The sequence below is a fragment of the Dendrobates tinctorius genome, unplaced genomic scaffold, assembly GCF_039654945.1.
Source record: "Dendrobates tinctorius isolate UK_male_01 unplaced genomic scaffold, ASM3965494v1 ptg000057l, whole genome shotgun sequence".
Lineage (NCBI taxonomy): Eukaryota > Metazoa > Chordata > Amphibia > Anura > Dendrobatidae > Dendrobates > Dendrobates tinctorius.
Genome location: NW_027361725.1, coordinates 2250964 through 2266221, shown reverse-complemented (window position 1 = coordinate 2266221; position 15258 = coordinate 2250964). Strand labels below are relative to the sequence as shown.

The following is a 15258-nucleotide window of genomic DNA, read 5'->3' as shown; positions in this document are numbered from 1 at the left end:
CACGCAAGTCGGGCACTAGCCATGCCCACCACTAAGGTCCTTCACTGCTCCAGCGTCATAACGCTGCCCAGCATCTCGTGCACTACCCTGGCAGCCCACGGGCTTACTATTCGGGGGACACAGTTGCGCTCCTGCTTGCTGCGGATCGCTTGTAACGGGTAGGTTCTGTCCTTCTCCCTGGGCCACTTTATAGTGGTCCCCTGCAGTATCTTTACCTCACTAGAGAGTGTTACTCGCTCCCCTGCAATATCTTTATCTCACTAGAGAGTGTTACTCTCTACATACAGTGGGGCAAAAAAGTATTTAGTCAGTCAGCAATAGTGCAAGTTCCACCACTTAAAAAGATGAGAGGCGTCTGTAATTTACATCATAGGTAGACCTCAACTATGGGAGACAAACTGAGGAAAAAAAAATCCAGAAAATCACATTGTCTGTTTTTTTTTCATTTTATTTGCATATTATGGTGGAAAATAAGTATTTGGTCAGAAACAAAATTTCATCTCAATACTTTGTGATATATCCTTTGTTGGCAATGACAGAGGTCAAACGTTTTCTGTAAGTCTTCACAAGGTTGCCACACACTGTTGTTGGTATGTTGGCCCATTCCTCCATGCAGATCTCCTCTAGAGCAGTGATGTTTTTGGCTTTTCGCTTGGCAACACGGACTTTCAACTCCCTCCAAAGGTTTTCTATAGGGTTGAGATCTGGAGACTGGCTAGGCCACTCCAGGACCTTGAAATGCTTCTTACGAAGCCACTCCTTCGTTGCCCTGGCGGTGTGCTTTGGATCATTGTCATGTTGAAAGACCCAGCCACGTTTCATCTGCAATGCCCTTGCTGATGGAAGGAGGTTTGCACTCAAAATCTCACGATACATGGCCCCATTCATTCTTTCATGTACCCGGATCAGTCGTCCTGGCCCCTTTGCAGAGAAACAGCCCCAAAGCATGATGTTTCCACCACCATGCTTTACAGTAGGTATGGTGTTTGATGGATGCAACTCAGTATTCTTTTTCCTCCAAACACGACAAGTTGTGTTTCTACCAAACAGTTCCAGTTTGGTTTCATCAGACCATAGGACATTCTCCCAAAACTCCTCTGGATCATCCAAATGCTCTCTAGCAAGCTTCAGACGGGCCCGGACATGTACAGGCTTAAGCAGTGGGACACGTTTGGCACTGCAGGATCTGAGTCCATGGTGGCGTAGTGTGTTACTTATGGTAGGCCTTGTTACATTGGTCCCAGCTCTCTGCAGTTCATTCACTAGGTCCCCCCGCGTGGTTCTGGGATTTTTGCTCACCGTTCTTGTGATCATTCTGACCCCACGGGGTGGGATTTTGCGTGGAGCACCAGATCGAGGGAGATTATCAGTGGTCTTGTATGTCTTCCATTTTCTAATTATTGCTCCCACAGTTGATTTCTTCACTCCAAGCTGGTTGGCTATTGCAGATTCAGTCTTCCCAGCCTGGTGCAGGGCTACAATTTTGTTTCTGGTGTCCTTTGACAGCTCTTTGGTCTTCACCATAGTGGAGTTTGGAGTCAGACTGTTTGAGGGTGTGCACAGGTGTCTTTTTATACTGATAACAAGTTTAAACAGGTGCCATTACTACAGGTAATGAGTGGAGGAAAGAGGAGACTCTTAAAGAAGAAGTTACAGGTCTGTGAGAGCCAGAAATCTTGATTGCTTGTTTCTGACCAAATACTTATTTTCCACCATAATATGCAAATAAAATGAAAAAAAAACAGACAAAGCATTCTTCAGGACGAAATCATATAGACGTGCACCTCACAAAGTGGGCTGAGTCCCGTAAGGTGGATCCGCCGTTTTCTCACCTGTCTTCCAAGACAGTTCTATCGCTACCAGACGGTGCGTCACTGAAGGATGCGACAGACACTCGGATCGAATCACTGTCCAAATGTATTTTTTGTGGCCACTGGCGTCTTCTCTCTGTCTCAACTTTGCCTCAACTTGGGTGGCGAAAGCCATCTCAGCCTGGGCAAAGATACTTTATAAGGGTTCTATACAAAGGATAAAATAAGCTTTCAGGTCTTCATACTTACTGGGAAAACTGAAGTGTTTTCCTAGGCGGGTCTGCTGCGGACTTGCTGGCGGTTCTGCTGCGGCCTTGCTGCCTGGATCTGCTGTGGCCTGGCTGGCTGGATCTGCAAGTATAAAGACACTTGTTAAGCTACTATACAAAGGATAAAATAAGCTTTCAGGTCTTTATACGTACTGGGAAAATTTCACCCTTATCTTGTTCTGCTGCGAACTGAAGGGTCTGCGGTACTTCCTGAACTGATCTGCAAGTATAAACACACTTTTAATAAGATAAAAAAAAAGTTAAGATATATTTTTGACTGCAAAACCACCCCAAAAAACTGAATGTTGATATGTGAAATGCACAACCTTCCCAACCCTAAACCTCATGTTACCCTTTAAAAAAAAAAAAAAAACCTTGGTATTGTATGTATACCCACACTTTAAAGTGACCTTGTTTTGGTATTGCATGTGTGTAATTCCCTGCTGCAGAGTTAACTGAGAATCTCTCAGTGAGAGTATACCCACACTTTAAAGTGACCTTGTTTAGGTATTGCATGTATACCCAATACCGACACTTAATGTGACCTTGTTGTACGTATACCCACACTTAACGTTACCTGGTTTTACAATGATACTACGGACAGTTTTTGGAGACAGTTTTTATTATAATTTTTTTTGTTTTCATTTTTTTTTTTTGACAAGTAGGAGCTACTATGCTCTTTATTTTAAATACCACAGTACATGAAAAATTAAAAAAAAAAATGCTGAACACATACTACATTCACACCACATACAATACACACATAACACAATCACAGCACACTTGCAAATATTCAAATAAAATTACAGTAGCATGAAAATAAAATGCAGTACACATGCAACAACAGAAAAACAATTTAAAGTGTGAAAAAAAAAAAAAAAGCATAATAAAAATACACACACACAGACATGCAACACTGGGAGGCCACACACACAGGCATGCCACACACACACACACACACACACACACACACACACACACACACACACACACACACACACACACACGCGCGCATGCCCCACACAAATTGGTTTTATACTCACAGTTGCAGGCTTTGCTGGAAGGGTGTTGGTGCTGGCTGGCACTGGCAGGCCTCTCGGTAGTGGCTTGGTGCTGGGCAGGTGCTCCTCTTGCTCCTGGCTTGTGCTTGCAGGGGTCTTGCTGCTGGGCAGGTGCTGGCAGGCTTTGTCTCTTTTATCTTCTGTCTTGATATCTTGTCTCTCTTGCTGGTGCCGGATGTCTGGGCCCAATGAGTCATTAGCCCACCTTTATATAGTTTTTGGACTGTCTGGAAAAGTATCTTTTTCTTTTTTTTTCTGAGCATGCTCAGTGCGAAAAAGCGGATTCCGCTAAATGGCGGATCCTGCCGGATCCGCCGCCCATAGGCGGCAATTCTATCAAATGGCGGATGATGGCGGATCCGCCGTCTCCCGCCATTTTGACGCCGCCAAAAAACGTATCAAAGTCCGTTCACTTCAGACAGAATCCAACAGAAATCTGGCGGATCCACCGAATAGCGGACGTAACGGACGACCATCCGCCAAAATCCGCCACTAATGTATTGCAATGGAAAAAAAGGCGGATCCGCCACAAGAAAAGCGGATCCGCCATTTTCAAATTTTGGTGGATTTTGACTGATGTGGAAAAACTGATGTGTGAAACAGGCCTTAGCGGATGAAATTGATCATGCCGCCAAACACCTTCTAGCTGCCTCAATGATGCAGCCGGGAGTTCCACAAGAGCAAACAGTAACATCGTGGCCATACGCCGCATCCTTTGGTTGAAAACATGGAATGCAGACACCATCTCTAAGAAGTCCTTTTCTAACAGGAAGGCTCACCGGCCGTTTAGGTTCTCTCGACCTTTCCATTCTTCGGAAAGTTCCTCACATCAGGACCGTCCTTCTACCTCCAGAGAGGAGGAGACCATCATTCAAACCCTCGCCCCACTGAAGACTAAAGAGCAGGATCCCCAAGCCGTCAGGTTCCCGCTCCAGCAGATTCTCTTCCAGGTGTCGGGTCACCCCCACCTGGAGGTCTTTCCAGGGTGGGAGGCAGACTTCTTTCCTTCAGGGATGAGTGGCTGTCGGTTGTTAACGGCGCCTGGGTAAGGGAAATAATCATTTTTGATTACAAGATAAAATTTCTTCACTCCCAGTGAGACATTTCTTTCTGTCTCGCCTACCAAAACAGCCATCTCAGACACCAGTTTTCCTCCAGGCTGTCTCTTCCTCCCTATCCAATTCGGGAGGCATATCTCCACATCCCTATTTGTGTACCGTACCAAAGGTTCCTTCGATTTGCGATCCAAGAGGATCACTACCAATTCACGACTCTTTCCTTCGGCCTCAGCGTCCTCACAGAGGTCATGGCAGCTATCATAGCTGTCCTTTGCCCCAAGGGGATTCTAATATCTCCTTACCTGGATGATCTGTTAATCAAAGGCCATCCCGCCGAGAATGCGTTCAGAATCTGCAGATTACTCTTGAGCACTCTGACCCGCCTCGGCTGGATAATCATCAGGGAAATGTCCACTCGGTACCCTACTCAGTGACAGTTTTCCCTGGGCATGGAGTTCCACATGAATCTGACCCGGGTGTTCCTTACCAGGGACAAGTTTTCCGCTCTCTCGAAAGGAATTCGATCCCTGAAACGCCCAATCCTCTTTCCCCTTCGGTCCTGCATGAGGATCCTACCGTAGATGATAGCCGCCACAGTAGCCGTCCCCTTTGCCCATTTCAACACCCGTCCTTTTCTCCTGTCCCTACTCTCTACCTGGGTATGTCTTCAGTCTCTCTGGACCGACCCATACTCCAGCCTCTCAGGGTGAGGCCGTGGGGGACGTTGCCTTCATCAGTCCTGCACCGGAGATTCTTTCTCCCTCCTCAGTGGCAGGTCATCAGCACAGACGCCAGTCTTTTCGGGTGGGGTGCGTTTTTTCCATCGAAGGAAAAAAAAAAAAGGTGCAAGGGCACTGAATCCCTCAAGAAGCCCTTCTGGAAATCAAAGATGGAAGTTTCCGTAGTTTTACAGGCAAACCAGTCCGCATTTATTCGGACAATGCCACAGCTGTGGCGTACATAACCCACTAGGCGGAACTCGCAGCAAACTGGTAATGACAGAAATGGCAAGGATCCTACGTTCGTCAGAACATTATGTCCTGGCCATCTCAGCCGTTCAGTCCCGGGGAGTGGGAAATTGGGCGGCCAACTTCCTAAGCCGCCAGTGCCTAGTATCAGGCGAGTGGTCTTTCCACCCCACGATCTTCAGCCCGATCTGTCATCGTCTGGGTTCTCCGGTTGTCGACCTCACGGCGTCTCAAATGAACCACAAAGTTCTTTGATTTGTAGCCAGGTCCAGGAACCCTCTAGCCGTTGGTCGCAACGCACTGGTGATTCCGTAGTCCCAGTTTCGACTCCCTTGTCTATTTCCACCTGCCTTGATCTCCAAAAAAAAATAAATCAGAAGGCATTCAAGTCATTCTGATAGCCCCAGACTGACCAAGAAGACCTTGGTATGCGGAGCTGGTAAGCATGCTCTCGGACGTCTCCTGGAGACTCCCAGACCGTAGATCTTCTCTCGCTAAGCCCTCTCTGCCACCAGAGTTCAGTCTCTGAGTTTAAAGGGAATCTGTCACCCCTTTTTTGAGATATCATATAATGGTATCATTCAATTGTGTGTCACATAAGGATTCTCTTAGTACTTTTGCTTCCCCCTGACACCGCACCTTTCATGCATAAATACATATGAACCGATATAAAAAAGGTATGTAAACTGCCACGGTCCGGTCCGCTGGGCGGGGCTTATTCAACTGCTCTCCCCCTCCCTGTCTTGCTCTTCACAAGAAGAAATGCGTAGAGCAAGACAGGGAGGGGGGAGCAGGTGAATAAGCCCCGCCCAGCGGACCGGACAGGGGCAGTTTACATACATCTGAATCGATATAAAAAAGGTATTTATGCATGAGAGTCAGGGGGAAGCAAAAGTACTAAGAAAATCCTTATGTGACACATAATTGAATGATATCATTATATGATATCTCAAAATAGGGGTGACAGATTCCCTTTTTCAGAACGGCAGTTGAGGCCGCTGTTATGAGTGAATCGGGTTTTTACCCACCACGTCATTTAGACCATGATCAGAGCTAGTAAACCAGTCTCCTCCTGCATTTACCATAGGTTCTGGAAAGCATTTTTCTGATGGTGCGACGCAACAAAGTTTTCCCAATATCTCTCTCCCTTCCATCCATCCTTGGCTTTCTTCAATCTGGTCTACACTCAGGCCTGCCCTTTAGTACCCTACAGGGCCAGGTCTCACCTTTGTCGATTCTTTCCCAGAGGGATCTGGCATCTATGTCACCAGTTAAAGCCTTTCTCCAGGGAGTTGCCCGTTTGGCCCCTCCCCACTTTCCTCCGATGGATCCGTGGCATCATAACCTCGTCCCTAGCGTTCGCCTTTCAAGCCCATTCAGAACTTTCCTCTTTCCCTCCTTTCATGGAAAGTGACCCTCCTAGTTGCCTTTACATCCATTAGGAGAGTTTCTGATCTTGCTGCCTTGTCCTGTCTTTCCTCTCATTTCCACATCAACGAGGACATCTTCCTTTTCTCCTTTTTGTCCTTCTCCTCTTCACCCACTGGGGAAGTCTCTCCACAAGCTGGATGTGGTCAGAGCCATTTGAGTCTATCTTTCTAGAACAAGTCTCTTTGCGGCAATTCGACTTCCTGCTTCTCATCTCTGTAGGTCGCTGGAAGGAGCTCCCAGCTTCCAATTCCACTATCGCTCGTTGGATTTGTTCTGCGATACTGGAAGCATAATATGCTCAGGACAAATGGCCCCCTCCGGGAGTGAGAGCCCACTCCACCCGAGCTGTAGGCGCTTCTTGGGCTGTCTGTCACCAAGCTTCGACTTTACAGATTTACAGGGCCGCGACCTGGTCGTCCTTGTGAAGTTCTACAGGGTTCATGCCCAGGCCTCGTCCGATGCGAGTTTAAGTAGAAAAGTACCGCAGGTGTCTGTATCCACCGACTGACCTAAGTCATTTCCTCACGTTGGCTAAGTTCATTTTCTCACCCTTGCGATTGCATTGGGACGTCCCATGGTAACCTGTGTCCCCCAATGAAGCGATAAAGAAAGAGGGATTTTTGGTACTCACCGTAAAATCTTTCTTGGAGCCTTCATTGGGGAACACAGCACCCTCACTGTTTAAGTTGTACCATGTTGGGCCTACGAACCTCTTGTTGGGTTGGTACATATTTTGTGAGTTCATGTTACTTCTCCTACTGCTTTTTTCACCAACTGAGGTACTTGGTGCCTGTCGGTGGGTGTATACTGCCGAGGGAGAAGCTACGTTTATTTTGCATAGTGTCAGCCTCCTAGCAGCAGCAGCATACACCCATGGTAACCTGCGTCCCCAATGAAGGCTCCAAGAAAGAGATTTTACGGTGAGTACCAAAAATCCTTCTTTTACACCTTTTTATAGTGGGGGGGCTGCTGCATCTTGCTTGTGAACTTGTGAACTTCTTGGTGTTGGTAAGGCTGTTTTTTTCTGTTTTGTATTTCCTACATACAGTTTAATAGGCCCTACATACAGTTTAATGGGTCCCACATAGTCCTCCATACAGTGTAATGGGCCCCACATAGTCCTCCATACAATGTAATGGGCCCCACATAGTGCTCCATACAGTTTATTCTACTCCACATAGTCTCACTTCCCCTGACGAAGCGGTGCTTGACACAGCTATATGTGTGGAGTCTCTTCCCCTGCTCTGTTATGCTTTGTTTCTTTTATGTTGCGCTCTTCAACCTTAGGCATTCCCATATTCTAGGTGCCAGTAGGTATATTTTATCCTCTGTTCAGCTTCTCCTATGTTTTGGGTTTTTTTTCACCCCATTGTGGGATGAAGCTTTCTAATATGGCTATTTTTCCTCTTCTTCCATCCCACATATAGATTTTAGTTACCCTGCGATTCATCATCCGGTATTGGAAATACCAGTTTTGGTGATATCCTTTCACAGTCCAGTTACCTTATTGATAAATTTCAAAGTTGATTGTTTTACAAGCACTTTTCAATTTTGCCCATCTAACAAGACAAGACGACCCATATAATTGGGGGTCTCTACATTTATCATTTGTTCCGGACCTAATCCGTCAGAAGCTATGACGGATGTATGGACAGAGCCTGGCTGTTACGGCAATGCTGATATTATGGTAATCAGTACCATTATGTCTGTGTTTTTTAGGGGACATTAACTGGAATACTAATTGGACTAGCCCAGCTGAACAACTCTGAGTTAAAACTGAAGAGACTCTGCTACCGGCACGGGTAAGTGGTCAACATCACCACCAGTAACAGGACTATGGGCACAGAAAATGCTGACAGTCTCCCTAGGTTATACACAGCACTACATTGTATTGCTCCTCTGTTTGTACCTCCTGGAAATGTGAGAATTAGTTGACCAGTGAGTGATAGGGTGTGTGCACACGTTGCAGATTCTGCTGTGGATCCGCAGCGGATTTGGCCCATATAAGTCTATGTAAAATGAAAACCGCAGTGCACCCGTTGTGGATTTTTCCGCGCGGATTTGCTGCGGTTTCAAAACCGCAGCATGTCAATTCTTTGTGCGGATTCCACAGCAGTTTATCCCTTGCACCATCTGAGGTGTCAAACCGTAGGATAATCCACAGAAAATCCACAGATAAACCGCAGGTCTTTTGACCTGTGGATTTACCTGCGGACTTGGACAAATCCGCGCGGAAAATTCCGCAGCAGAATCCGCAACGTGTGCACACACCCTTGGCATTCCCTTGTCAGTAAGGGGGGGTCTCTGCCCTAGATTAGAATCCGGGCCACCCCCTGTGCTCTTTTTCAGCCCGTGATCTGTTTCTGGTGATAGAGAGATATTTTTCCTAATAGTGGACCCCCCTCTTTGATCCTTGTCCATAAGAAATACATTATTTTACTGCTGGTCAAGAGCAGAAATGGAGGGAGCAGAGGTCAGATATTGATTCCCCTGTGTCTGCTCCACTGACAAGGAGGCTTCTACCACCTAGTTGTGTATGTCACAGGGAATATATGTAGTTACTGAAATTGACATGAGACAAGTCGACTTCTCTGTAAGGCTGATTTCATACGTCCGACATTCATCGTCCTAGTAGAGACCAACACGCCGCTCTCCTGCCCGTCCTTGATCCTGGTTCCCGGAGCCGGTCCTGATGTCTTCTGTAGATGTATTTAGGATGATGTCATTGACCCCATGTTCTTCCTCTTGAGTGAGACTCCCTGCTTCTCTCTTCTCCAGGTTATTAGGTGTAGACAAGCTGTTCTCTTATGCAATTAATGAATGGTTGACGGATATCAAGAAGAACCAGCTGCCGGGCATCCTGGGAGGAGTGGGCCCGATGCATTCTCTGGTGCAGCTGGGTAATTCACACATGCTTGCTATCATTATGGTGTGTGAGGTTAGAAGAGGGGCTGTACCCCCCCAGCCCAAAACCAGGTGGTCTAAAGAAAAGATTTGTTGTCACTATTGGCATGCCTGCTGGTCTATAGGAGCATGTGGCTGGTCCAGGGCAGAGAGGTAGGAGGTTGAAACCTTCTTTGTTTTACTCCACCAGAGATAGAAATGTTGAAACACACCGATCCACCCAACCTTGCTCTAGACCACCAAGGGTACAGATGTAGAAACACATCCACCCACTCAACCTTGCTCTAGACCACCAGGGATACAAACATTGACTGACACACACACTTGCTGTAGACTATTACAGATACAGACATAGAGGCTAGAGTCACACTAAACGAATGGAAATTCAGTCCGAGACTCCCTGCTGCAAGTCGCATAAGTGTTCTCTGGATGGTCATCCGTGTGTAATGCTTTTGCAATGCGATGATGCGATTTTCTTGCAACTATGTATCCGTATGACATGCGTATGGCTTTACATTTCTCACTGACTTCCCCATTGAACTAATTGGCTCAATGGGCCTAAATGAGGAAAATGTGTACGTATTTGTCGCATGGTCCGTGTGACATCAGAGTTTTTCTTGCATCCATAGGCTTATATTGGCGAGTCTCAGACGATATACGCGTACAATCGCAGCATGCTGCGATTATACACGCACGTCGAATACGCCTGAGAAAAAATACGGTGATGTGAGCTGCCCCATAGAATAATGCTGGTCGAGTGCTATTCGATTTTTTCTTGCATAACACTTGTCCATATTCTACGGTAATGTGACGCCGGCCTAAGAGAGATACACTGACACTTGCGCAATCTCTCTCTTAGACTATTAGTAACTGACGGACACCTTCGCTCTAGACCACCAGGAATGCAAACTTTGACCCACAGCTTCTCCTTTGAAGCCGAAACTATGTGTAATTGGCAGCAAGGATGTGGGGGCTGCATATCTTACGTCCTACGTTTTCTGCCATTCTTCCCCCTGATTTCTGCTTTTTCGGGGTGAGAAACCTCCTATACGAATCAGTTGGTCCTACAAATACCAGCGGGTTCGGAGACATTTATCCTATGTGTCCAGCAGCCTTTAAATCCCTTACAGCCTGAACGTTTGGAGGTAACGATGATGACATTGCACCTCGTTTTCTTTATATTAGGATCCATCTAGGACCTCTGCACATAAATAGCTAATCCTGTAAGTAATAACTTACGGTGGTCTCTGTCGGTCCTGCTCACGCTCTTTCCTTTTCAGTTCAGGGTCTTAAGGATTTGGTGTGGTTGCCCATAGAGCAGTACTATAAAGATGGCCGCATTGTTCGAGGCTTCCAGAGAGGGGCTGCGTCATTCGGGACGTCCACCGCCATGGCTGCCTTGGAACTGACCAACAGAGTGGTGCAGACCATACAGGTATCCCCCCCCTCCTGGGATGCTCTACACATACCAATACAGTCAGTGGGTAGTACTGGTCCTACAGGTGCATATTCTGACCTTTCCTTCCCTTGCTCAGGCTGCAGCAGAGACCGCCTATGACATGGTGTCACCGGGACCCAGTCCTGTGGAGTTAAGAAGAGCTAAGCGCTTTTCTCATCATCGCCTCATGCACCAACCTGTGGATCTAAGAGAAGGAGTCGCCAAAGCGTACACCGTGGTTAAAGAGGTGAGAGCGTAGACTGAGCTTCTGCGAGAGGTTTATGTACTTTTGTAAGAGCCATGCTTCTCATCAATGCATGGTTCGGAGATCACACAAGTGCCTGGCTCGTGGAATTCTCTCTTATATCGAGCCGTGCCGTTGTGCCAATCATGTGCCCTTTATGAAGGTTTCCATTCAGTGACTAAAAGCAGAGATCTGTAAAACGTAAAAATTAATACACAAAGAATATAAGTAATCCACTGTCTGGAGGGCTGGCCGGACATTCATTGTCTGTAGGATCACAGGGAAAAGACGAGCGCTGTACCTGACCATTCCCGGCGGCCCCATAGAGAATGGTGCGGAGGTGCAATAATCTCCGTCTGTTACTCCAGACAGAACTCTGAGGGCCACACCCCGGTATCGATCGGGTTCCCAACAGTTAGACCACCTGTGGTCGGCAAGTTATCACCTAACCTATGGATAGGCGATAACTTATCGATGGTGGGAATGACCCTTTGACTCCATTCACTTCTATGAGAGTTGTGCACACTACCTCTCCATTCATTTGTGCCAGCTGCCTCACCAGGTAGATGGCCGGGGACCCCCATTCTTCCACCTCTGGGGTCAGAACCTAGCACACATGTATGGTTCTCAAATTCCATAAATGCCTAAATCGGGAATAACCCTTTACAGTGATAGCTGAGGATTGTTTGTTTTTTTTTTGTTTGTTTGTTTGTTTATTTACAGACAACTCCTTTAAGGCATATGCCTAATATATTGGGGATTTTCTCTTCTTTTCCCACCTTACCGTTAAAGGGGTTGTCCTGCGCCGCTCATCTCTGCATTAGGTAATTGGTGCTGCTGACATTATTCATGCTAGTACTCGTGCATTGTACTTGGCGATCAGGCAAGCGTCCTGCACGTCATATGCACCTCCTGCCTCCAAATGCGGAAGTGAATGGTGCCAGAACACTCTGTTAATTATGTTCTTGCTTCCACGTGGGATTAAAGTCTTCCCCTAATGCCTCTTTTCCAGGGAATCACAGACACCGCTCAAACCATCTATGAGACGGCGGCTCGTGAGCACGAGAACAGAGGTGTCACCGGCGCAGTGGGGGGAGTCCTCCGTCAGATACCCCCTGCTGTCGTGAAGCCACTAATCGTGGCCACAGAAGCCACATCCAATGTGCTAGGCGGAATGAGGAATCAGATCAGACCCGACGTCCGTGAGGAAGAGTCCCAGAAATGGAGATTAGAAGAAGGATAGAGCCGAGCGCTGGCAGGGCTGTGGACATAGACTGCGCACCAGGAGCCGGTGAATACTGTGACTCATAACTAACTAACAAACAGCTCAGGAATGGGTGTAATCCCGACCACATGTGGATCCTTCCCGGGTGCACAGGACACTGGTTGTACTGTGTCAGATGCAGCTCGGCCATCACGGCTCCTCAGCTTCAGCTCCCCCTCTCCCCACCTCCACTCAGTTCCAGAAGATGATCTCCATGCACTTTGCTCCTTATTTTTCCCCTCAGCTTTGCACTTGGTTGAAAGTGAATAATAATTCCGTTTCATGTCGTAGGTAAATTCCCCAAGTCCTCCGGATGGCGGAGGTATAAAGTCATGTGTTACATTTAGTCTGTACATTTGTAATCTGTTTACAGTGTTAATAAAACATTTGTGTTATGGTGAGTGTGTGCCACAGGCACAGGAGTCGCTCATTGTTGGGTAGGTGGAAAAGGAAAAGTCCCTTTATCTAGGGGCCCATTTTTAGCTCCAAACACATGAGAAGTTCCAGTGTGAACAGAGCGCTAGTGGTTGAGCTATTGACTGCTCAGATCCGTACCTAAGAGAGCCCCCTCCTAGCTATGGAGCTGAGCCGTCAGCCAGCCCCCTCCTGTCGTAAGGTGAAGCTGTCCTGGGCCCTGTAATCATCACTGTCTGGCATATTTTCCTGCAGTCACCCTTTTTGCTGCTTAGAGATTGTTGAATAAATGCAAAATTAGCTTTTATGCGTGGGTATCTCTTTGGGAAGGGGGTAGGTGGTGTTCTCAGGTAATCTTCATGTGAGTGATCCGATTTTGTAGAGCAACATCACTTCTGTATCTTTGCAAATCATGTGCGAGTGTATGACTTACTGCCTCCCTGGGAAGTCGCATGAGACTTGCAAAGAGCTGGCGGCGATGTTTGATGCTTTGATTAAAAAAATGAATAAATGTCACCGAATCCTTCTGAGATGATAACGACATCCATAAGTGTCATCGTGCATAGAAATATGGGTGAACGCTCATGTGGAGCAAATGTTCTAATTTTCCACGTAATGACCCCAAAACTACGCCGCGTTCATTCTGGTATGTCAGATCTGGGGACAGGATTCAGCTGGCATCTGCCATTGACTCTCTGATGGGGATGATTCCTCTGTCATCTGGTCACCCATTGAGTCCTCCATAGAGACCAGCCTGGCCCCCAGGCATCAAGAGAACTGATTGCCTGTAGATCATTTGTCCTCCTGTTTCACTGGAGTCTTCGGTCCTACTTAGACTGAATTTACATGTTCTTATTATTGGACCCCAATACTCGGGCCAGTCGTGCGTCCCCATGTCCTGAACAAACACCCTCATCTATTACATGGTAGTGTATATGATGCACACTTCTGAGACCCCTTATTTCTCAGGAAAACTGCTTCGTAGCTCTATTAAGAGTCCATGGTGTGGACTGTCTCCAATTTTGCCAAAAGAGGGACATATAAGTCCTATGACCATAAATACTGTCAAGTCAGACTGGGTAGGACTCTAAATCTAGAAGGTTTAAGTTTTCCTTCTCTGGATATTCTTCCTTTTTTCTTTTGTTTTTTTTTTTCAGCAGCTTCTAGTTTACTAGAATTGTATCTGATAATTTTGGCAAATTTGTGGTTCTTGGCAATCATGTGCCTGCCTCTTGCCACTGAACATAAGTGGCCAATTCTCCATATGCGGGTGCCCAAGGGGATCAGCTGAGATTCCAGAGCTAGGACCATCCTGAACCTTTAATCTGCCCCTCTGGTGGAGAACATACAGGAGGAGCAGATCAGGTAAGCCTTGGGTGACTGGGGATCAGAGTTAGGTGTTTGCTTCCAGTCCCCATTTACAGAAGAAAGAACTGTTCTGGAGGACCGAAACACCATTTCGAAGTCGATTGGCCACCCAAGGGAGTCACAATAATGGTCTCCTTAACGATGATAAGTTTGTGGAATGGCAATTATTGGTATTTTCTTGGATTTTGTCTCAATGTTCTTTATGAGAAAAGTGTTGCGAAAAAACAAATCGTAACCCGCTGGTTAATTCGAATAGAACCACCTCGCTAAACAATAGGATGTATCGGTACAAATGATGATCACGATAGTACGTTATACAAGATTTCACAAAGAGACTGGTCTACCCTCAGAGACAATCCTGGATATGAGGGAGATTGTTGGTGAACGTCCAAAGGTTACTTTTCGGAAAGGGAAAAAACTTACGAGAATACACAGTTATTTTATTCCAAATAGAAAAAAAAAAATGGAAATTGGCTGAAGGGACGTTAAGGTGGCTCCAACCCTTATGGGAGTTGTTCTTTTTGTAATTATTTACCCCAGGAAAAAAAAACTAAGGATCATATCGATTGCGAATCTAAAGAAGGTGTATATATTTCTGGAATTCAGCTGGAGGATCTCTAAGCATTTAAGCTCCATTAATTCGGAGGATGATACTCCACTCTCTCGCCGTATGAGAGCAGTTCATGCCATGTCAAAACGACATCTGGAATTTTGGGGTATTAGAAAAATGCTTTTGGGTCCAAGAAAGGGGAATCTAGGCAAAATCCTACCAAGGGAAGAAGCTAAATGGATTTATAAGTTAAATACCCACAGCCCCTTGGGACTCAATGAAGGATTCAGTTGTAGTTCATTCTGTAATCTATATACAGTCAATGAGATATAAGGAGGATAAGATCCATAGTGGACATTTTTATCTTCAAAGCCACATTATGTGAACATTTATTGGCTTAATATTCTTGTCTGCATTAGGACTTTAAAAGGATTTATGAGCAAGTTTTACTAGGATCTGTATGTAACTATATAATCTT

The 15258-nt window shown here is 46.3% G+C and overlaps 1 protein-coding gene across 2 annotated transcripts in view; it reads left to right on the top strand.

Moving 5' to 3' along the window:
- Positions 1 to 12849, top strand: part of ATG2B (autophagy related 2B) — a 71930-nt gene extending 59081 nt beyond the window's left edge. For both annotated transcript variants that reach the window (XM_073577676.1, XM_073577678.1), the window contains exons 39-43: positions 8318 to 8400; positions 9377 to 9498; positions 10783 to 10937; positions 11038 to 11187; positions 12197 to 12849. In XM_073577676.1, coding sequence (XP_073433777.1) covers positions 8318 to 8400; positions 9377 to 9498; positions 10783 to 10937; positions 11038 to 11187; positions 12197 to 12427 — 741 coding nt within the window. In that variant the 3' untranslated portion in view covers positions 12428 to 12849. The remainder of the gene's footprint in view (positions 1 to 8317; positions 8401 to 9376; positions 9499 to 10782; positions 10938 to 11037; positions 11188 to 12196) is intronic.
- Positions 12850 to 15258: the final 2409 nt, after the last annotated feature.